This window comes from Acomys minous, assembly GCF_964271855.1.
Source record: "Acomys minous genome assembly, chromosome: 1".
Taxonomy (NCBI): Eukaryota; Metazoa; Chordata; class Mammalia; order Rodentia; family Muridae; genus Acomys; species Acomys minous.
Window position 1 is genome coordinate 68,816,303 of NC_140483.1, and position 23,588 is coordinate 68,839,890.

At 50.3% G+C, this 23,588-nt stretch overlaps 1 protein-coding gene across 6 annotated transcripts in view; it reads left to right on the forward strand.

The window, feature by feature from the left end:
* Positions 1–23,588, forward strand: part of STEAP3 (STEAP3 metalloreductase) — a 48,516-nt gene that overhangs the window by 21,316 nt on the left and 3,612 nt on the right. For 4 of the 6 annotated variants that reach the window (XM_084792503.1, XM_084792502.1, XM_084792501.1 and 1 more), the window contains 4 exons: positions 804–1,303; positions 2,978–3,505; positions 9,296–9,460; positions 15,748–17,236. In XM_084792503.1, coding sequence (XP_084648629.1) covers positions 812–1,303; positions 2,978–3,505; positions 9,296–9,460; positions 15,748–16,029 — 1,467 coding nt within the window. In that variant the 5' untranslated portion in view covers positions 804–811 and the 3' untranslated portion in view covers positions 16,030–17,236. Of the gene's footprint in view, positions 1–186; positions 211–803; positions 1,304–2,977; positions 3,506–9,295; positions 9,461–15,747; positions 17,237–23,588 lie in introns of those variants that run through there. The other 2 variants (XM_084792504.1, XM_084792505.1) reach the window with 2 other exon arrangements.

The window sequence follows — 23,588 nt, forward strand, 5'->3', positions numbered from 1 at the left end:
CCAGTGGTTTCCATCTGTCTGCCTGGCTTTTGTACATGGATTCTGGAGATCCAAACTCAGCCCCTCATGTGTGTGCAGCAAGTGCTTTATCCACAGAGCCGCCTCCCATCCAGGCCTGTGCTGTTTTACCACTCTTCTCTATAGAAAACGCATATAACCTGTGTCACTGCAGAGGTCATTCATTGTGCTGGAATTCCTGCTTCTCAGTTGGTGAGAGGCTTCACCCCTTCTTTCCCCTGTCCCCTTACGTTTGCCTGACTTCCCCCATGTGTCTCCACGTGGAATACGTGCACGTGTCTGCGCATGCCTGTTGGTCTCCACCTTGTTCAATGAGGCAGGGTCTCAAGGCAAACCCAAAGATCACCGATATGACCGGTCTGAGTAATTAGCTTGCTCCGGGATCCCCTCTCTCTGCCTTCTGAGTTCTGTGCCCACTCAGCATTTATGTGGGTGCTGGGGATCCAAACTCCAGCCCTTGGGCTTGCATGGAAGAGGTCTTTACATGCTGCACCGTCTTGCAAGGCTTCCTCAGCAGCTAGGAGTTCCTCCCCCCTCCCCCCCACCCCCACCCCCACCCCACCTCCGCCACCCCTGTCACCCCCACTCCCAGCCAGTCCATATGTGACATCATCTGGGCAGGGGCTGCTCTTCCTCATCTTGTCCCCTGTGTTTTCAAGTGGAGGACTCAGTGATGTCCACTGGATGAAGGACCAGCCAGCCATGTTTGACACAAGGTGGGGAGGTGAGGGCTCAGATACACTGGAAGCCTCTGGTGGTGACCGGGTCTCTGCGTTCTCTTTCAGCCACCGCAATGTCGGGGGAGATGGAGAAGCCGCTCATCAGTCGCCGCCTGGTGGACAGCGATGGTAGCCTGGCCGAGGTCCCCAGCGAGGCCCCCAAAGTGGGCATCCTGGGCAGTGGGGATTTTGCCCGCTCCTTGGCCACACGCCTGGTGGGCTCTGGCTTCAGCGTGGTGGTGGGGAGCCGTAACCCCAAACGCACAGCCGGCCTCTTCCCCTCCTTAGCCCAAGTGACCTTCCAGGAGGAGGCTGTGAGCTCTCCAGAGGTCATCTTTGTAGCCATGTTCCGGGAGCACTATTCCTCGCTGTGCAGTCTCGGTGACAAGTTGGCTGGCAAGATCCTAGTGGATGTAAGCAACCCCACGGAGAAGGAGCATCTTCGGCACCACCAGTCCAACGCTGAGTACCTGGCCTCACTCTTCCCAGCTTGCACTGTGGTCAAGGCCTTCAATGTCATCTCTGCATGGGCACTGCAGGCTGGCCCAAGGGATGGGAACCGGCAGGTAGGTGCTGGGGAATGGCAGCCAGTATCCCTCACACCACTATAAAAAAAAATCTCTTAAACAGCAGGACGTTGAAGCTTGGAGACACTGATGATCTTAACCCAGAGCTGGCAAGTTGGGGTTTAAACCCTATTTATACAGACACGGGATCCATGTTCTTTTTGAAGTGGGAACTGGCTTTCCTCAGAGCAAGGAGGAAAAAGATGATGGCAGGTGACCTGGGAGTCAAGAAGGAAGTATTTTAGGGCCAGGGACGTGGCACAGTGGGCAAACATGTTCTATGCGGTAGAACCTGACTTCAAATCTCTAGCACCCACATGAAAACTGTATGTGGTGGCTCTAATCCCAGCACTGGGGGGCAGAAGTGGGGATCCCTGGGGCTTGGTAGCCAAGCAGTCTAACAGGGACAGTGGACAGGGTTTTACAGGGTGTTTTATATCGTGTCCTCATTTTCTGTTACTGTGATAGAACACTCTGTCTGAAAGCAGTGTAGGGGGCAGCGGCTTATTTCAGCTTACAGGTCACAGTCCATCACTGGAGTAAGTCAGGATAAGGACCTAGGCCTGTCCACTGTGCCACACAGCATCGCCTCTGTCCGGGGAGCTCAGCCAAGGAAGCACAGCAGAAACCATAGAGGAATGAATGCAGCTTGCTGCCTCACTCAGGCTCAAGGGTCTCCAGCTTTCTTATACAGCTCAGGACCCCCTGCCCAGGAACAGCACCGCCCACAGTTGGCTAGGCCCTCCTGCGTCAATTAGCAGTTAAGACAATCCCCCATAGACATGCCCAGAGGACAATCTAATCTGGGCAGTCCCTTAATTGAGGCTCTCAGGTGACTTAATGGCCACTGTTGACAGTTGAAGCTGACTAGGACAGAGGGCTCAAGGGGACAGAGCAAAGGACTTGCTGGGGAAGTCTAAGGCCCTCAGCTGGCCTTAGAATCAGGCTCGAGAGGCAGAGAGGACACCCCAGGCTGATTTGACAATCTGCAAAGGATCCAAAGTTTAAAACAAAACAAAACAAAACAAAACAAAACAAAAAAACACCCCGAGGCTCTCAGACCTTAGTTGGCTCATCTGAAAGATGGGTGTAGTACGCAGTACCGACCTGCAGGCCAGGCGGGAGGTTGAGATCACTACTTGGGTGCTCACGTATTGTTGGAGACTAGATGGATCTCAGCTGTGTCAACAGTGGCCCACAGGGGCCTTGGGCACCGAAAGTCACCAATGCATCTTCCAATGGTGTTCAGGTGGCGTGGTGGACTTACAGGCTGATACGCAGGCAAGGCTGGAGACTGGGGTCTCCGTGGAACCAAGGGGTAGCATCCTCTGCACTGAAGGATGACACACCTGCAGTTGCACATGTCAGCTGTGGCCACTGAGCAGTTAGCCAGCTGTTCCAGAGGCAGCAGGGGCTGTTGAGCTGAGCATCCTCCATGACAGTGATGTCATCGAGCCCGCAGGACACCTTCAAGGACAGCTTTGTCTCTTCCAGTGATGCGGAAGCCACAGGGCCTCAGGAGCACCCTAGCTTGAGCATCACAGCCACCCTGTACTCCCAGTTGTATGTCCCTCTGTGCCTCGGTTTCTTCAACTCACCATGGAGCTTGATGCCGATAGTCTCCGTGGCCATGCCATACTTGCCTCTGGCCAACTGTCCCGTTCCCTCCCACAGGTGCTCATCTGCGGTGACCAGCTGGAAGCCAAGCGCATCATCTCAGAGATGGCCCGTACCATGGGTTTCACACCCCTGGACATGGGGTCCCTGTCCTCATCGCGGGAGGTAGAAGCCATACCCCTACGCCTCCTTCCTTCCTGGAAGGTGCCCACCCTCCTGGCGCTGGGGCTCTTTGTGTGCTTCTATGCCTACAACTTCATCCGGGACGTCCTGCAGCCATACATGTGGAAGAACGAGAGCAAGTTCTACAAGATGCCCTTGTCTGTGGTCAACACCACACTGCCCTGTGTGGCTTACGTGCTGCTGTCCCTGGTGTACCTGCCTGGTGTGCTGGCAGCCGCCCTTCAGCTGAGGAGGGGGACCAAGTACCAGCGCTTCCCAGACTGGCTGGACCACTGGCTGCAGCATCGCAAGCAGATTGGGCTGCTCAGCTTCTTCTTCGCCATGCTGCACGCTCTCTACAGCTTCTGCCTGCCACTGCGCCGCTCCCATCGCTACGATCTGGTCAACCTGGCTGTGAAGCAGGTACCACACACACCGTCTTCCCTGGGAGCTGGCTGGGTACCAGTGTGGTTGTCCTCAGTCGTGCAGACTGAAACAAGGCAAGGCCAAGGGAGAGCAGGTTCTTGAGCACTGAGGAGGAAGACATAGCTGAGAGAGAGGTGCCAAGGTATGTGTCTGTGAGTGGGGGTGTGACTGCAGGTGATGTGTGTGTGTGTGTGTGTGTGTGTGTACTTATCTGCATGTGTGTGTATACTTATGTGCATGTGTGTGTGTCCATGTGCACATGCTGCCTATAAGTGTGGTATATACCTGCTATGGAACACTTGTGTGTGTGTATGTGTGTGTACATGTGTGCATGTGTGTGTGTCCATGTGCACATGCTGCCTATAAGTGTGGGTATGTACCTGCCATGGAACACTTGTATGTGTATGTATGTGTGCATGTGTGTCCATGTGCACATGCTGCCTATAAGTGTGGGTATGTACATGCCATGGAGCACTTGTAGAGGTCAGAGTTGATCCTTTACATATAATTGTTTGAGCTAGGGTCCTTTGTCATTTGCCTCTGCGTACCCTGGACTAGCTGTCACTCGTGCTTCTGGACACGCACCTGTCTCTGCATCCCTTCTCTCCACATGAGTGTGGAGACTACACATGTGCAGCACTACAGCACCCAGCATCATGTGGGCTTTGGGGAGCTGAAGTTAGATAGTACGGCTTGCACAGTAAGTGAATTACCCACCAAGCCTTCTCAGCCACACCTTGTTTTTCAAAGCTGTCTCTCTGTGTCCTGGAACTCACCGTGTAGGCCAGGCTGCCTAGACAGTGGGCCCCAAGTGTCTACCTGTCCCCACCTCCTGAGCACTGGGATGACAGACACCACACCACCATGCCCAGCTTTTTTTTTTAAGATGAATTTATTTATTATGTATGCAGTGTTCTGCTTGCATGTGAGCCAGCAGGCCAGAAGAAGACACTAGATCTCATTATAGGTGGTTGTGAGTCACCATGTGGGTGCTGGGAATCGAACTCGGGACCTTTGGAAGAGCAGTCCGTGCTCTTAACCTCTGAGCCATCTCTCCAGCCCCATGCCCAGCGCTTTAGACTTGAGTTCCGAGGGACTGAATCAGATCCTTGTACCTCATGACAAGCACTACCAGCTGAGTCATCTCTCAGCCTTGGGTACATCTAAAGGTGGCAAAGGTGGCTTTGCTACTGGGGTGGCGTATGGACACAGGTGAGCCAGACAGGTGTTATGGGCCAAGGGCAGCAAGAGCAGTTCTTTCAGGAGCAGCTGGGAGACCAGGGAGCCAGAGGCAAGGAAGCCTGCTGAGGGCGAGCCATGGAGTCAGCAGCCAGACCTGGGCCCTGGAAGGCTGGGGAGGAGCCTCGGCATAGAGCCCCCGAGGGAAATGGAGGCAGGGGAGGGTTTGGATTTGAGGAGTGAGGATCTGGCTGCTGGGTTCCAGATAGACAAGAGGGGTCAAAGGCAGACAACTGGAGACGCCAAAGGAAGAACAAGTGGCTCGTGGCCCTACATGCTTGGCACTGGGGACACGGAGTAGGATGAGGGAGGTGTGGCAGGGGGAGAGAGGGCGTATTTTAAGGCCAAACACACAGAAGCTGAAGGAATAGACGTAGGAGGGGGAAGCGGGGTGGCAGTGGGGTTTACAGGCAGGTCTGGGTTTTGTGTCTGCGCCCCTAGAACATGGAGTTGTCACTTGCTGAGAGGGAACAAGGTCAAGGAAATGGTCTCGTTGGCTTGCTTGTTTTCTCTCTTGTGTGTAGGTCTGAGGATAATCTCAGGTGCTGTTATCTCAGGTACCATCTGCTTTTCACTGGCCTAGAACGTGACCACACAGGCTCGGCTGGGTGGCCTGCAAGCTCCATCGATCCGCCTGTCTCCATCTCCCATCTTTGCATCCCTGGTGTGTGTGTGTGTGTGTGTGTGTGTGTGTGTGTGTGTGTGTGTGTGTGGCCTCACACTTGTGTGGCAAGCACTTTACCCACTGAACCATCTCCCCAACCTATGCTCAGCTCACTCATGGATTCTGGGATTCGAACTCAGACCCCCACGCTTGCAAGGCGAGCACTTTGCCGGCTGAGCTACCGCCTCAGCTGGCATTTTTAACTGAGATGTGGTCTTATTCCACCCCTGCCCACCTCAGGCTCCTTCTTCCCTGCCTGTGGCTTCTCAGAGGCCTCCATCCTTCCACCCCCAGGAACCTGGCAAGCGCCAGACTCAGGCAAAGGAGCGAGGTCCTGGGGGGAAAAAAAAAAGAGTTGTGAGTTCTTCCAAAGGCACTCACTGTGCTCCATGCACACTAGGAGAGCTCAGAAACTCATGGTGAATTCCTCTGCCCCCTCCCCCACTCATTCCTTAAGGCAAGTGCTATACTGTACTGACCTTTACAGATGAGAAAAACCAAGGCACTGAGAGGTAAAGTAACTAGACCGAAGATGCACAGCAGCATTAGCATCCTGAACTTGCTATTCAATACCAGAGCCGTACTGGTGCCTATATTATTTTCTACGGAAAAAAAAAATTATCAGCTGAGTAAATGATCTCATTCATTCATTCACCAGGCACTTCCTCTCTATAAAGCCCTATTGCCACAGAAATGAATAAGAAAGGCACAGTCTTGTCCCTGGCCTCAGCTGGTGGTGGCCTCACAGAGGCCAGGACCCCCTCTCATCCTATATCGCTGATTAGAAGCCACCACTGCTGGTAAGGATGACTCAGCCAGCAGAGCATTGGTGAAGGCCTGCCTGTTTTGAGTGCCAGCACCACATAACCTGGGGGGTGGGGGGGTGAATGCTTGGAAGAGCCACTCTCAGGAGGTAGAGGCAGGAAGATCAGGAGATAAAGGCCATCCCTGGCTGCTTCCTGACTTGGAGGCCAGCCTGAGTACCTGAAACCCTGTCTCAAAACAAAATAATGAAATAGTTAATATAAATAATCAATACAAACAAAGCGAGCGATACAAGTCTCAAGACCTTTTGGCCTCCGGGTCCTGATGTGTGAAGTCTTGTCATCCTTAGTGTTAACGGTTTTGATGCTTTGTGTTGTTGTTGTTGTTGTTCTAGGAATAAAACCCAGGGTCTCCCATAAGCTAGACAGGTACTTTGCCACTGAGTTACACCCCCAACCTCTTTTCTGTTTTGTTTTGTTTAATATATTAAGACCCAGTCTCACTAAGTTGCCCCTAAAGAGGCTTCAGCTGTTTTGCTAAATTCTCAAGGGGAGAGCCAGGCTGAGGGGGGCTCCTCTGAGGTGACCCTCAGAGCAACGCTGGGGTGTAACATGCTGAAGGCTGGCAGTGATGAGTGGGTTCAGCCTGGATGTGTTTAGGCAGGTGACCGGCTGACTGATCAGCTGCACCTTTGGGTCCCAGGCCTGGACGCTGTTGAGGAATGTGGTATCCAGTCCCTAAAGCCTGGCCTGCAGGAAGCAGCCACCCTCGCCTGCTTGCCCTTGGCTATCTCAGACAGCGCCTCCCTGTGGCCACTGCGCGCACTGGCTGCTGCAGGGCCCTGTGGCACTAGGGAGCGCATTAACATTAACACAAGCACAGGAAAGCCACTCAACATTTTCCTGAATCCCAAGACAGCGCAGGCTGGGAGGCCAAAGCCTTCAAGATCATGATTACTAACAAGACCACTACTATCTCTAACTATCTATTTTTTACTTGCCTGTGTTGTTTGTAGAGATGCGTTTTCCATGTTAGTCAGAAATCAAGGTCAAAAGCAAAATCTGACCCACAGGCAGCTTTCCCTGTCAGCCTCCTTCCAAAAGCTAACCAGTGTGGGGCCACCAGAGAAGGGGTAAAACTTAGCTGACAGTGGGCTTGGGGACAGACATTCAACCAACGACTTGGCTTGCAAGCGTGAGGAGCTGAGTTTGGGAGTGATGGCAGCTGCCCGCCCTCCTCCCAGCGCCTGGGAGGCAGAGGCAGGAAGCTCCCTGAGGCTCTCTGCCTAACAGCTTAGCCTACTTACCAACTTGCATATTCGATAACATTCACACCCCAAAGGCCTGTTCCCTGCCCTTCCCTGCTCATCTCTGCAGGAGGGGGAGGGGGAGGGGCGCCAGCTTTGCAAGCCACTGTTGACTACACTGCAGTCATGCAAAGCCGGACTTGTAATATTACCACCTGAGCTCAGTAAGCGGATGAGTAATGAGTGAGCAGCAAAGCACGTGGAGATGACTTGCTCCGCTACCCCACCACCAGCCCTGAGTCAGTCTTGCCTGGGGGCTGCTGAAGCAGGGACCTGTGCCCTTTGCAAGGTCAGATCAGTCTCTTCCCCACTAGCAAATGCTGCTCTAGCTAATTTCACCATATGGCGATTACCGGCAAAATCCCGGCTTGCTCGGATCTGTCAGGTAAAGAAACTAAGGCCCAGAGACGGCATTTCGAAATTGCACATGGCTAGTGGCCGGGAAAGAAGCGGGTCTCCCAACTCCTGGTCCTTTTGTGGCTTTCAGAGACCCATATGAAGAAGCCTGAGCCAAAATACTACAGAGTGGGAAACTGGGCGCGCAGCTCAGTTGGTGGAGTGCTCGCTTAGCGTGCACAAAGCCCTGGCTTCCACCCAGCACCACCTACAACCTGGCAGTGTGGTGCGAGCTTGACGTCAGGGCACTTACTTGGGGGAAGTGGAGGCAGGAGGATCACAGTTCAAGGTCATCCTTGGCTACCTGGTGAGTTGGAGGTCAGCCTGGGCTACATGAGACCCTGTCTCAAAAACAAAAGACCAGGCCAGGCAGTGGCCGTTGATGTCATTTTCTTGGTTTCTTTGATAAGCTTTGTATCCATTTTTTGCTTAGCCCCTGGATTCATTTTTAATATTTTATGCCAGTACCAGGATTACACAAATTTTGTTTTTTCCCTTTGCTAAAGTAGTTACACACACACACACACACACACACACACACACACACACACACATCTGAGTCACTCTGTTAGCAGCCTGCTTAGTCCTCTTAGAGAGGCTGTATTACTTTTCTGGTGGCAGATTAAAGCACTAGCATTCAGATTTGAGCTGGAAATGACGACAGTCCCAATGGAAGGATCCTGATTCAAGTTCTTGCCTATGCAGGTTCTGGGTCCGGGATGGGTGACGAAGGAGGGGGTGACCTGAGGGTTGGCAGAGCACTCCTGATGCGCCTGCGTGTCCCTGCAGCTCAGTGGGGACAGCAGCTAATTGATGGCAGAGCTTCCCATTCTTTGCAGCTCAGGGTGCAGCACACAGTAGGTACTTCTTGTGTGCTTGCTGAACTTGTTTCTGGGTTTTTTTTCCCCAAGACAGGATCTCTCTGTGTCTTGTAGCTGTCCTAAAACTCACTCTGTATGCCAGGCTGGCCTCGAACTCACAGAGATCCACCCACCAGCCTCTGCCTCCTGCGTGCAGGGATTAAAGACTTACTTTTATTGACGTGTATATGTCCATGTATGGATATGTGCACATGAGTGCAGGCCCTGAGCATGCTTTCACTGCCAGGTGGTGTCAGAGCCCCTGCAAGTGGGCTTTATAGATGGTAGTGAGGGCATGGGTGCTGAGGACCAATCTTGGGCCCTCTACCAGAGCAGCAAATGTTTTTAAGTGCCAAGTCACCTCTCCAGGCACAGTTAATGGCTTTCAAGTACCGGGGTCGAACGAAGAAGAATGCTCTCAGCACATGGGAGCTGTCCAGGGGAGCATGAACGAACATACTGTAGCTTTCTCACTCTGGTCCTTTGGTGCCTGCTTATTCACACATGCTCTAGGGTGGCAGCCTTTGCTACAATGGTTGTGGTTTTCTTTCCGTCAGGTCTTGGCCAACAAGAGCCGCCTCTGGGTTGAGGAGGAAGTCTGGCGAATGGAGATCTACCTGTCCCTGGGTGTGCTGGCCCTGGGCATGCTGTCGCTGCTGGCCGTCACCTCACTTCCATCCATTGCCAACTCCCTCAACTGGAAGGAATTCAGCTTTGTGCAGGTAAAGCGCATCCCCTCCTTGAGAGCCAGCCGCCGTGTGGCCCTGGTCCACCCTGGCTTTGTACTCTATGAAATATTTCAGCGTGGACACTGGGTCAGGTGTTGAGGACTTCCCACCTTGCAGTGTCTCCTGGCCTCCTGATCTTTCTTCAGCTTGCTCAGGGGCAAATTAATTTTCCTGACGCGCAGGAAGTCTCTCACATAGAGGCTCTGACAAGAAGGGAAGACAGAGCGTGGAACCCCAAGGCTTCACTTGCTCAGGGTCACAGCACTTCCACAGAGAGTCATTGGAGGATCCTGGTGCACATGGGAGGCAGTGAGCTGTGTCTGAGCTCAGAAACTCCAGCAACACAAACCTCAGCTCAACCTGTGCTAAATGTGAGACTTGCCATGTGGTGGGAAGAAACAGTGTTTGCTGAGTGGTACTGTTTCTTGGACAAATCCAGAGGAGAAACTACAAAGACTGAGTGTCACTTACGGGTAGAATACTTGCTAAATGTGGGCAGGACACTTGCTTCAATTTCTGCAAAATAGAGATGATAGATAGATGGATAGATAGATAGATAGATAGATAGATAGATAGATAGAGGATAGATGACATAGATAATAAACAGATGGTAGAGATATAGATAGATAGATAGATAGATAAATGAATAGATGATAAAGATTGATAGATGGATTCGTGTTGATACAGATGTATGTATGTATGTATGTATGTATGTATGTATGTACGTATGTATAGACAGATGAAGGAATGCATGTACAAATTGATGGTGATAGGTAGACAGACAGACAGATGATAGTTCTCCAAACACAGACAATAATCCTCCAGTAGATTATGAATTTACTTTTTGTTTTGTTTTTTTGTTTTTGGTTTTTTGGTTTTTTTTTTTAAAGACAGGGTTTCTTTGTGTCACCCTGGCTGTCCCGGAACTCGCTCTTGTAGACCAGGCTGGCCTTGAACTCACAGAGATCCTCCTGCCTCTGCCTCCTAATTGCTGGGATTAGAGGCGTGCACCACCCGATTTACTTCCCCTAAGAGAGTCACAGTATAGCCCGTCAGAGATTCTAGATAAGCAGGGATCTGTGAACACCGCCACCTTGGTTCTGTTTCTCAAGCAACAGCTGCCAACACTCAGGGAGGCAGTGCTGCTGGGAGAGGGTCTCCTTGCGTTCTTCAAGGCAGTGGCCACTCTGAGCACATACCAGGCGTCACTCTAGTCCCAGGATGCAGTCGGGGTCAAGGTGAGCAGAGCTTGTAAGGGACATAGCCTACCTGGGGGATGTGTGTCCAATTCCCTGGGCCCCTCCCTTTCTTCTTCCTAAAGTACAGGAGGGTCAGGGCTGGCACACCAGCTCATCCCTCCGGTGGATGGAGGCTGACTCATCTTGGCTCCTGCCTGTTGTATTGTATCGGGGCAGAGAACATCCGTCATCTCCACCCCCACTGTCAACCAAAATCTGTCGTAGCTTCTCTGTTCAACAAGGACTCAGAGGGACAGACACAGAATACTGCTCTTATATAATCCAAATTAATTCTTGGTGACTGGGGACCCTTAGCGCACCTTAGACCCAAACAGTTGTGGCTGGTTTTTAATGCGTGCCTGTGAATCTCAAGGGCTCTGCTTCTCCCAGAAGGCCCCTGGAGGAGGGCTCAGGACCGACACATGCTGACCTAAGAGGGTGGGGGGGAAAGGGATTTTCTTGATCTGCCACTAATCCTTGTTTGTCTTATACCCAAATCTCGGATTTTTCTCTTCCCGCCTCAAGTATCCTGGGTATGTGGTTTGGCCACAATTAAAACAGGCTGTGGGTCGCTTCCCTTTCCAGAAGGTTCTTCCCCTTAAGCAGCTGTAGATTACATGCTCCGGCTCTGGCTGCTAGAGGAAGCCTGTGGATTTGATTTTGTTAGCAAAAGCTGGCTGGGCCTCGAGAGTCACGCTTTGCTCTATGTATTGAAACAAGTGAAACGGCAGAGTGTCATTTGTGGGGATCTGATGCCTGCCTGCGCTCCAGCCTCAGAAACCGCATGCTCCCTCTCCCGAGAAAGCCTTAGTTTGGAAGAGAGTCTGCCAGCTCCCTGCCCCCCACCCCCCAAGCCAGTTCCAGCACCACCCTCTCTGGGTATGGGCAGTCCATGCCCCTACCCACCCAAACCTTAATTTACAGTCCTGAAAAATGAAATAAATGCGGTCAGAGAAAACTTTTGTGAGACAGGTAAAAATGATGCGGGGGGGGGGGGGGTCGGGGGGGAAGAAAATAGAAAGCACATTGCTATTTCTCCTTGTTGGGGTGTCTGGTCACATCCCTACTGTTTCTGAGAAGCATCAACCATCTGTTTCTGTTTTGGTTTTGGTGATGACAGTCTCACTGTGTAACACAGGCTGGCCTCAAACTCCTGAGCTCAAGAGATCCTCCTAGCTGGGACTACAAGTGCATGTGACACACCTGCTACTCTCTCTCTCTCTCTCCTGCATTATGTCTGCCTGTCCACTGGGCATGTGAATGCATAAATGCACTTCTTATTGTCAGCCAACATCAAAAATGTTTACAACGGGAGTCAAGGAAGGTTCTAAAGTCACAAAGCTAAAGACATCAGGCATCCCCTCTCAGATACTGAGGGACATCCAGGAAATCCAGGTGCCCCCTAAAGGTGCATGCTGCCCTCCAGTGGCAGAAACACAGGTTCCGTTCAAAGGCACCTACTGGCCTCCCTGCTCGTTAGACACTCGTGTCTTGGAGCTTTCTTCATCCCATCACCAGTACCTGTCCCCACCTAGGACCACCACAAGAATGTGAGTGGGACATGTGTAAAATGCAGGATTTCTGTGTCCAATAACAGCTGGGGGGGGGGCGGTGAGTGAGGGAAGTTCGGGCCTTCTTGATTGCTGTCAAGTTCACGAGCCATAAAGAACTATTAGATTTACAAACTTATTTATTGGTGTTCCAGAGAACCTGGTCCAACCCCTGGGCCTAGAATGCTTTGTTTAACTGAGCCATTAATATTGGAATATTTCAGTATTCCAATATTGGAATGCTGATCCCATTAGAAGGCCTCTTATGTCTACATTTAACCTTTGGAGGGGTTGTTTGTTTTGTTTTTCCTGTGGTTTTTTTTTGTTGTTGTTTTGTTTTGCTTCCCTCAAGATAATGTTTCTCTTTAAAGCTCAGGCTGTCCTGGAATTCACTTTGTAGACCAGGCTGGCCTTGAACTCTCAACGATCCACCTGTCTCTGCTTCCCTGAGTCCTGGAATTAAAGGCATGTGCTACCCAGCCTGGCACATTTAACTTTTTGTTTCCTGGGTGATTTTGGTGCTGCTGTTTTGTGCATTTAGCTTAGTTTGGGGCACAGGGTCTCATTTAGTCAGGACTGGCCTCAAACTTGAGCTGTGTAGTAAAGGAACACATTGACTGCCTGCCTGATCCTTCTGCCTCATCCTCCCGAGTGCTGGGATGCCGAGCATGTACCATAACACCCATTTCTGTGGTGCTGTGATGAAAGCCGGGGCTCTGTGCACGCTAAGCAAGCATTCCTCCAGCTGAGTTGTACTCTCAACTCTTGGTTTGTTTCCTTTTTGAGACTGGATCTCATGAAGCCCAGGCTAGCCTCAAACTGGCTCTACAGCGGAGGATGACCTTGAACTTCTGATCCTCCTGCCTCTGCCTCCCAAATGCTGAGACTACAGGCATGCACCACCATGCCCTGTTTATGTGGTCTTGGGGATGGATCCCAGGGACTTATACATGCTAGGCAAACAGTCTACTCCTGAGTTATGTCTGATAAACATTCTTGAAACAGCGATGTGAACTAATTAATGCAATGCAAGTTAAAGTATATAAATGCAGGTTTACTGGAAGCAGACGTGGCTGCCATGGAGTGGGGCGGGGGCCGGGGGGAAGCAGAAAGAGAGCGAGAGGAACCAATATGTCTGGATTATATAGCGAGGGGGGAGCGGAAGCCCCTGCCCCTGGACCAGAAAGTTCAGGGTAGAGGGCAGGGTATGCTAGCTACGCCCTACAGCAGGTAGGGACCACTGAGGGATGCTGGGAGAAGGCCAACAATATCCTCAGCCCTCCAAAGTTTTCAGTTTTGTTGTTGCTGTGTTTGGTTTTTTTCCATTCGGCATTGGCTATATTGGACCTGCCCTATTCAGTTATACTCCGAGGTGCAGCCTTGAAAGACCAAGTTCTGTCCCTGAGTGACAGGAGCTTCCTCTGACCTTGCTCAATGCAGCCACTGCCTGCAGTAATGACAAGGACCAACTTGACCCCACACTTGGTGAGCGATGACCAAAGCCCTTCGTGCTGCGGTAATTGAGTGCCAGCAGGAGCCACAGCTAACGAGTTCTGTGTAATAAAAATGGACCCGGCTTGGGGTAGGGGGTAGGGGGTGGGATGCGCGCGTAGGTGCGGCAGTGGGGTGGGGTTATTAATAACTCCTTGACAACCCTTTTCCTATGGTCACTGTAGGATGTTTAAAGCTTGCTCCCAAGGACAGAGAGAATTTTAGGAATAACAAATTCGCTGAAAACACTCGGCTCCCCAGCAGGACTGGAAAAACTAAAGGCTTTCTCTCTCTCTGTGAGCCCCGGCTCGAAACGACTAGCCCAAAGTTAGGGTTCCTGCCACGTGTATCATGGGACTCAGAAAACAAAGAAAAGAGGGAATATGAGGTGCTGCTGGCTGTGGCTGGGGGACCCTGGGCCAGCCTGCTTGTCCTTTAGTCTTCAGATGCAGCGTCCCCATGGGTCAAACTCTGGAAGTACAGGGCGTATCACCAGGAGAGATACTGTACTTCCCTGGAGGTCACGCCCTAAGCCTGAGTGGGTACTCACCGTGGCTGCTTTTGCTGTGGCCCAGCATGTGGCCAGTGGTTGCTTACTGAAGGGGAGCTAGAACTGGGTCCTCACCAATAAAACAGCCTGGGCCCCGGGGCCCTGCATGGGCTCTTCAACCCATGCTAGAAGGGTGTGGGTGAGAGAGTTTCCAAAATTAGTGGCTTAGTCCTGACACATTTGTATCATCTGCTGAACTCTGAAAAACAACAGATGATGGAGCCCCGCCCTAAACCAGTCGGATCTGAATTTCTGAGGGCTGGTCTGATGCACTCCTGTTTCCCCCCACCCCCCACCCCAAGCTTTCTGCCTGATTTTAACATGCAGCTTTGGTTTGAAAGCAGCTTCTTATCAACCCGTCGTCAGAAATAAAATGAGATGGAGAGAGATTGGGGTTCTCAGTGTGTGTGTGTGTGTGTGTGTGTGTGTGTGTGTGTGTGTGTGTGTATGTATGTGTATATATGTGTGTGTGTGCATGTGTGTGTGTATGTGTGTATATGTGTGTATGTGTGTGTGTGTGTGTGTGTGTGTGTGTGTGTGTGGTGACAGGAATCATCCTTGATCACTCCTCCACCATATTTATTGAGGCAGGGTCTTTCAATAAAACCCAGAGCTCGCTGATGAGCCTAGCCCCACCAGCTAGCTTGCTTACGGTTCCTGTCTCTACCTTCTAAGGTTGGGGCTACAGATAGCCCACCTCAACTTCTCAGCATTTCTATAGGTTCTGGAAACCAAAACTCTAGTCCTCAGGATATATGGTGAGCATTTTCACCAATGACCCATCTTCCACTACATTTTGTGTCATGCACAGCCAGAGCAGTGGGCTCTGGGGGTGTGGCTCAGGGAGAGGGGTTGCCTTCCGTGCATGAAGCCCTGAATCCCCTCTCCAGCGGAGCACTTGTGAGGTAGAGCTAGGAAGATGAGGAGGTCAAGGTCATCCTCGGCTACACACTAAGTCTGGAAGAGAAGACCTGGTCAGAAGAGAGGGGCCAGATGGCCAGGGCCGGCAAGATGGCTCAGTGGTAAAAGCAGTTGCTGCCAATCCTGACAAGCTGAGGTCCATTCCTAGGACTTACAGGTGTGTGTGTGCACGTGTGTGCGCACACCACGCCCCCACCCCCAGCCCTACCCCCTAAATAAAATGTAAAAAAAAAAAAAGGTTTAAAAGAGAAAGAGGTGGGCCGGGCTTGGTGGTGCACTCCTTTAATCCAAGGACCCGGGAGGCAGAGGCAGGTGGATCACTGTGAGTTCGAGGCCAGCCTGGTCTACGGAGTGAGTCCAGGACACAGTTAAGGCTACACAGAGAAACCATGCCTTGAAACAAAAAACAACAAACAAACAAACGAAACAAAGAGGGGGTGGCGGGGAGAAAGAGGTGGGGCCGGGTTTTGAACACTCAGTGACCTGGCCCCAATGGCCCTCCTCTCATTCCTGCCTTCTTTCTTCCCACAGTCCACGCTGGGCTTCGTGGCTCTGATGCTAAGTACACTGCACACGCTCACCTACGGCTGGACCCGTGCCTTTGAGGAAAACCACTACAAGTTCTACCTGCCACCCACGTTCACACTCACGCTGTTCCTGCCCTGTGTGATCATCCTAGCCAAGGGGCTCTTCCTCCTGCCCTGCCTCAGCCGCAGACTCACCAAGATCCGCAGGGGCTGGGAGAAAGACAGCGCTGTCAAGTTCACATTGCCCTCCGACCACACACAGGGGGAGAAAACAAGCCACGTGTGAGGCCTAGGAAATGGAGACAGGCACAGCTTGTGGAGATGGGGGGGCCCTGAACTGGGTTCGGGTCTCTTTTCTGGACAGATGCTGCACAATGGAGTGACGGCTTATGCATGGGTGGTTGAGATCCGAATTCCTGGGGTGCAGGTGTATGCCATGATATTCAGAATGACACAGCACACGCGTGATATGTGTTCACACATATTTCATATATAATAGGATTTGCTATTATTCTTACTTAGCTAAAAAAAAAAAAAGGTGGGTCCCTACATTTCAACTTCTGCATTTCAAAGCAAGTGCCGCACCATAAACAGCAGATCCTAAGCCTTGTGACATTTGCAGAGGTGGACAGTTTTGGTATAGGAGAGACAATTTTGTTGGGTTCTACTCTTTAATCCCCATCTCTATAATCCCTGTTAGCTAATGCTGATGTTGGTGCAGAGCTGGGCCAGGAACTGCCCAGGCGTATCCTACCCCCATGCCCAGGACTGAGAAAGTGGCCCGGGTGAACAGAAGGGCCAGGTCTGGACCCTCCCGCTTCCCCTGGCGTGTGTGGGGAGGAGTAAGACGGGCCCAGCCATGGGTGCAGGAGCCTCTGCACGTCTCTCCTTTCTTCAGCAAAGGGTCTGAAGCTGCCCCATCTGATCTGATCCGGGCTGAGCTGAGGAGACTGCCCCTCCTCCCTGAAAGTCTGGAGTCACCAAGGAGCCTGCAAATTGATCCTTCTGCCGAGGTGTGAAGTCACCTCCTCCCCGGAGCCATTAATGAACCTGGCCTTCAGGGGGAGTGTAATTGTTTTCCCTCCATTAAGTTGGTGGTGACCCCTCCTTTAAACCACTGTGCCTTCTCGCCTTTTCCATCCGCTAACTTGGACATCTCCCTGGAAGGCCTGGAGTGAGCTCTTGTCAGAGCAGCCCAAGGCGGAGGGAAGCATCAGAGTGTGTTGAGACTGACCAGCGAACCCTCCCCTCGCACGTGTCCCAGGTCTGGGGGGCTTGTCTTTATTAAATTAGCCCCTAAGGAGAATAATAGGGACCCCTTTCAGTTCATCCTATTGCCTGTGGGCAGAGAGCCTACCTTCTGAGCACCCGGAAAGCACTCTGGGCCCATGCTCCTCCACAGGGGGTTCCACAGCCCCCCTTGCCCATGCTTTTGCCTCCTTCTCTCCCTTCCTCTCAGTTACAATCAACCATTAAAGTCTGCAAATATTGGGTTTGTTTGTTTTTTTTTTAATTCTTAAAGAGACCACATCCTCATTTTATTACAATAGTTGCAATTGCCCTTTGTTGTTATTACTCTTATTAATCTTCCTGTGCCTGGTTTATTAATTAGACCTAACCATGGGTGTGTATAGGGGAAATATAGCGTGTGTGTGAGTGTGTATATGTGTACACGGGTGTATATGTGTGTGTGTTTCAGTTGTATGCAGTTTCAGGAGTTCCTAAATAGACCTCAGTATTATATTTCAGAACAACTGGGAGGGTGCTTTTCTGCCAAAGCTACAAGTGTTCAACTTTGCTGCCACAAAGCACAGGCCCGACTATAGCCAGGGCAAAGGGCAGGGCTTCTATCCTCCCCGCTCGGTGACATCCATCTGTGTGGAGATAGCTATTCAGCCAGTCCCCCTCAAACCCCGCAGGCCTTGAGTGACCCACCACCACTAACATAACAGAGATTCTATTGGCTCCCCTGGGCAAGAAGCATCTTTTGAAGTAGGAGGGAAGGAAGAAGGACTGACCAACATACACAGGAAGAGATGTCCCCCCCTTCTCAGCAGGGAGGCAACACAGTGGTCCTTAAGTGAAAAGGGGTCAGAGCCCAGGGCAAGAACCTCCCATTTGGCCTAAGATGGTCAGAGGTGCCACACTGGAGAGTCCGGTGCCTGCTCGCAGGTGTGGGCAGCCAATACCAATATTCCATGCTAGGAACAGGGCTTATGACCTGAACTGGCTCTGCCCATGGTCCCCAGAGAGGACCGCCGGGGCCAAAGCAGAGATCCCAACACAATGGGCCAGGGAATTCCCTGCTGACCGGAAGCAGGAAGAGCACTGCAAACAGCGAGTGGAAGCCATCAAAGATCCCAGCTAGTGGGGATCTGCCTTCTTGTAGCAAAAGTACCCACAGGGCAGGGGTGGGGGGCGAGGAAATGGTGGAACTTCCTGCCTTTTCTCCCCTACTTCTGCCACAGCTGCTTACCAGATGGGAGTGAGTGCTTATCAGTCAACACGTGGGCGGCAAGTGGGCTGTGTATTTGGCCCTAAGCTTGCATCTGTCCCTGCTTCTCCCCTATCTCCCCAGGCAGACAGCAGCTTCCAGGAGGCTGGTCACTCCCTAAGCCTGGTAAAGTCTTTGTGCGATGGGTCCCAGGGTACTGCAGCCCGGTGCTCTAGAAACGGAAATGTCACAGGCTGCAGTGGACACGCAAAGCCTACGGTGGGCACGCTCTCTGTCTCTTACAGAGCTCCCTCAGAAACGGTGACAGTACACAGGCACCGCGTGGACTCTGGGTTTTCCTTTCTGGCAAAAGGGTCACAAGGGCATTGGTCCCTCTGTGGCTGGAGCCTGTGCTCACTCTGCCATACAGCAGATGGTGGGAGGGCGGGTGGCGGAAGGCTTGCCTAGGTGAACAGCAGTCTGCCAGAGGTGGCCACTGAGGAATGGCAGGTGTGTGGAGGAGTGATAAGCCAGTGATGGAGCCAGCAAGGTCCTGACAACCAAACAGACCAGGATGTAGAAAACAACACAAGTGCCCAAGGAATGACAGGGTTGTCCTCTAGCACGCACGTGCACTCACATATACACAAAACTTTTTTTTCCCCTTGCAAGTTTCGGTAATTTCAGATGGTTTCTCTCTGCTGAATTAGATCTCCGTAGTTGCTCAGAAATGCTTCTGCTTCACACTCACGTGGAATGCACTGGCCATGTGAGCCCTCCCCTGGGATGCACTGGCCATGTGAGCCCTCCCCTGGAATGCACTGGCCATTCCAGCCCTCCCCTGGGATGCACTGGCCGGGTGAGCCCTCCCTGTCCTCCCATGAGGTGAATAATGAACCCTGTTTACCAAGTGCTGCTTTCATTTATTGGACCAGAAATCTGGCTTGTTTCTGTAAGTTCCTGTCATAGACAGAGCCTGGTTTTCAAAAGACTGTCTTAGACAATCATAAGATTTCCCCAAACATCAGGCTTCTGCTTCCAGAGGATGTGTGTGTGTGTGTGTGTGTGTGTGTGTGTGTGTGTGTGTGTGTGTGTGTGTAGCTCAGGAGAACAATTTGAAGGAGGCAGTTTTCTCCTCCTCCTCCACGCAGGCTCCAGGGATGGATCCCAGGTCTTAGAAGCAAGCACCTTTACTCACTGAGTACTTGAAACTACTCACTGGCCTTGAATGCATTCTTTTTAAGGCTCCTCTGAAGTCTCAGGAAGCCAGGCAATTCGTGGGGCTGGAAATAGATGGGACATACAAAGGAGTAGAGGGCTGCCCGGCTAATAGCTGCTTCCTGGTGAAAAACAACCTTGTTCACACCAGCTCACTAGGAGCTCAGCATCCACCAGCAATAAGCCACACGTGAGACAGCACAGGAAGATCCCCTCCACTTCCCTCCCCCCCTCCCTGCACCAAGGACTTCAAAGGCAGCACAGGTATCTTCTGGACATGACAGAACCACTGTACTCATAAACCTACAGCATCTGCAACTGCCTGACCAAGATGGAGCCACCCAATACGCCAGCACAGAGTGCACTCCACACGTAGCTGAGCAGCTGTGGACAGCTGATGGCTTTTGGGGTAGGGAGAGTCAGTTTTCTCTGAGTGTAGCCACTGGTAGGCTGCCCATGTTCCAGAGGATGGGCCCAGCCTCGTGAATATACAGGTAGCACAAATTGAACTCAGTGGGCCTTTAAGAAAAACAAAACAAAACAAAACAAAAGACAAACCCGACCAACCAAAAAACCAAACCATGAAGTTGATAGGAAGTAGGAGGTGATTTGCGAGATGTTGGGGGAACCAGTTGGGGGTAGATATGATCAAAATACATTGTGTGCACACTCGGAATGCTCAAGATATTGATTAAAATGTTGTATTTTTTAAAAGAGGTGCAGGAGAGATGACTTTTCAGTTAAAAGCACCTGCTGCTCTTCCAGAAGATTGGGACTCAGTTTCCATCATCTCCAGGGTGCCTCACAGCCCCCTGTAACTCTATTCCAGGAACTCTAGCACCCTCTTCTGGCCTCTGCAAGCACCAGGTGTGCATGTGGTACACAGACATACATGCAGGGGAAACATCCATACACATTAAACCAAATGATAATAATTCTTTCAAAAGCAATTAAAACTAAAGTGACTAATGGCCCCCAAGCAGGAGATATAGCTCAGCAGATGAAAAGTACTTGCAGAGGATAGGAGTTCAGTCCCCAGTATCCACCTTAGGTAGCTCGCAAATACCTGTAATTCCAACACACACACACACACACACACACACACACACACACACACAGAGAGAGAGAGAGAGAGGGGGGGGGAGGGAGACAGACAGACAGACAGACAGACACACAGACAGACAAACACACAGACAGACAGACAGACAGACACAGAGACACAGAGACACAGAGACAGAGACAGAGAGACAGAGTGTCCAAATAAAAGTCTTTAAAAGGGGGAGAGGCTGGAGAGATCTCGAAGGGGTTAATAGCACTTGCTGCTCTTGTTTAGAACCCAGTTTGACTCCAGTGCCCACACAATGGCTCACGATGCCCTCTGTAGCCCCCATCCTAGCACATGCAACAGGTATGCTCGATGTACACATATATGCATACAGGCAAACATCCAAATACATAAAGTAGATTTGTAAAAATCCTAAGAAAGAAAAGAAGACTCACATACCAATTATTGGAGTTGCACAAGCAGAGAATTGTGGGCAGGCAAATTGTGGAGAGGTGAAAACCAAGGTTTTTCTAAAGCCAGTAAGACTGGGATCTAACTGAAGCCGAGAGCAAAGAGTAAAAGTTGAAAGTAAAAGTAAAAGTTAAAATTAAAAGCAAGCCACACTCAGACCCAGCAAGCAGCTCTAAAAAACAGTAAGGAAAGACAAAAGGACAGATCACCTACAGCAGTTAGGGACACTTGCTGATCTTCCAGAGGACCCACCCTGAGCAGCTCACAACCACTGTAATTCCAGCTCCAGGGGCTGCCAGCAAACCCCCCCCCACCCCCGGCCTTTCCAGACATCCGCCCCCACATGCACATACAGACACAGACACACTTGCATACACATAATGAAAAATATAAATAAATATTTTTACAATACTTAAAGGAAGTGACACACACCCTAGCTTGCTTTCTAAGGCTTATTTCCTCTTACATCTCACATTGCAAAGGGAGCCGGGGCAGGAACTCAAGGTAAGACCTCCAGTGGAGGCCGGAACTGAAACAGAGGCCATGGAGGAGGAGTGCTGCTTCCTGGTTTGCTCCCCATGGCTTGCTCAGCCCAGGGCTGGCACTGCCCACAGTAGGCACGGAGCTGCCTGCAGGCAATCTGATGGGAGCTGTCCATTAGTGGAGATTCGCTATTCCAAGATGACTCTATCTTGTATCAAGGTCATGACAACAAGTGGCCATCACAGGATGGAGTAAGGCAGGAAGGACAGCCGGAGGGAGAGCGAGGCCATCACCATACTAAGTCCCAATGGGTAAACATTACATGTGTGTTTAACGATAGCACCTGGACATCACAATTCTACTCCCCAAAAAATGTATTAGGCTATAAAGCAAATCTTAACAAATGTCAAGAAATAAGTATCTAGAACACAGTCTCTAAATTCAATGAGAAAACATTAGAATTCAAGAACAATACGCTATTAAAGCTCCAAACATTTGGGATTTAAAATACTCATTTCTAATTAGGTCATTTATCAAAGAGAAAACTGTAATAGAAACTTTTCAAAAAATTTTAATTCGATTATTATTAAATGCTTTTACCAAAGAGTTTGAGATGCAACAAAAATACTAATGAGAAGGAAACCAATAGATCTGACAGGAATCACACACCAAATAAATACATGAAAGTAAAAAAGAAAAAGAAAAAAATTTAAATCCAAAGTACATAGGAGGATAAATAGAACGTAAGAGCAGAAATTTCTGAAGCAAGAAACAAAGACACAGTAGAGAAAAAAGCAAACCGGAACATCATTTTTTTCAATTAAACTAATCAAATAAATGAATCGTTGATAAGGTGGATCATGACTAGGAAGACGAAGACTCAAACAACCATTGAAAACTTAAGAAGAGACAACAGTACAGATGAAACAGAATTTTAAAGAGACCTACAAGTGGGCTGGAGAGATGGCTCGGAGATTAAGAGCACTGGCTGCTCTTCCAGAGGTCATGAGTTCAATTCCCAGCAACCACATGGTGGCTCACAACCATCTGTAATGTAATCTAATGCCCTCTTCTGGCTTGCAGGTATACATGCAGCCAGAACACTGTATATATAATAATTAATAAATAAATCTTTAAAAAAGAGAGAGAGAGAGAGACTACAAGCAATTGCATGCACAGTCTGGAGAGGCTGTTCAGTGGTTAAGAGCACCTACTGTTCTTCCAGAGGACCTGAGTTCAGTTCCCAGCATCCCTGTCAGGTGGCTCACAACCATATGCAGCCCCGGTTCCAGAGGATCCTCTACCATGGCCTCTGTGAGCACAGTACACATACTTACACAATACACATAATTTAAAATAACAAAAATAAAATGTAAAGAGGTCACATGTTGAGATTATACAAATAAGTTTGGAAATCTGGACAGAAAGAACAAGGTTATACAGATGTGTGTGAGATGCTCAGAGAAGCCGGAAGAGAACGTTGGATCCACCGGAACTGGAGTCACAGCCTGCGCTGAGCTGCCAGGCGGCTGCTGGGAACTGAACCTAGGTCCACGGCAAGAGCAGCCAGTGCTTTTAGCCACGGAGCCATCTCTCTAGACTCCTAAAAAGATTTAAAACAAACAAACAAACAAACAAACAAACAAACTATTCTCCAAGTTACACTATGAGACAATGAGGCATAGAAAAAGGTAATATATGATCAAAGAAAAGTGTAGTCCGCTCTTACTCCTAACATAAGGGAGACAATCGCAAGCAAAGCAGGCTTTACCCTGTGATGTGACCAAGGCCACAAGTGTGATTAAGTTTGGCTTATTATAGAAATACAAGGGCATCTCAATGTAGACTCTATAAATACCACTGACCACCATCAACACATGGAAATTTTGGTCATCTCAATAGAAGGAAAAAAGGAAAATGATAAAATTTATCATGTGTTTGCTATGGTATGGATACAGTGTAAATATGTCCCCCACGGACTCCTGCATTGGAAACCTGTCTGCTGTGGGGCATTATCAAGAAGTGATGGGACCGTTTAGGAGTGACACACGTTGGGGAAGGTGACTAGGTCATCATCGAGTGTTGTCCTTGGGGGAGAATTTAACATAGGTCTCAAGGGTCTTAAGTAGCCTGTAAGAGCTGGTTGATAAAAATAAAAATGCAGCAGAAAATAAAAACAAACCAACCAGAGCCA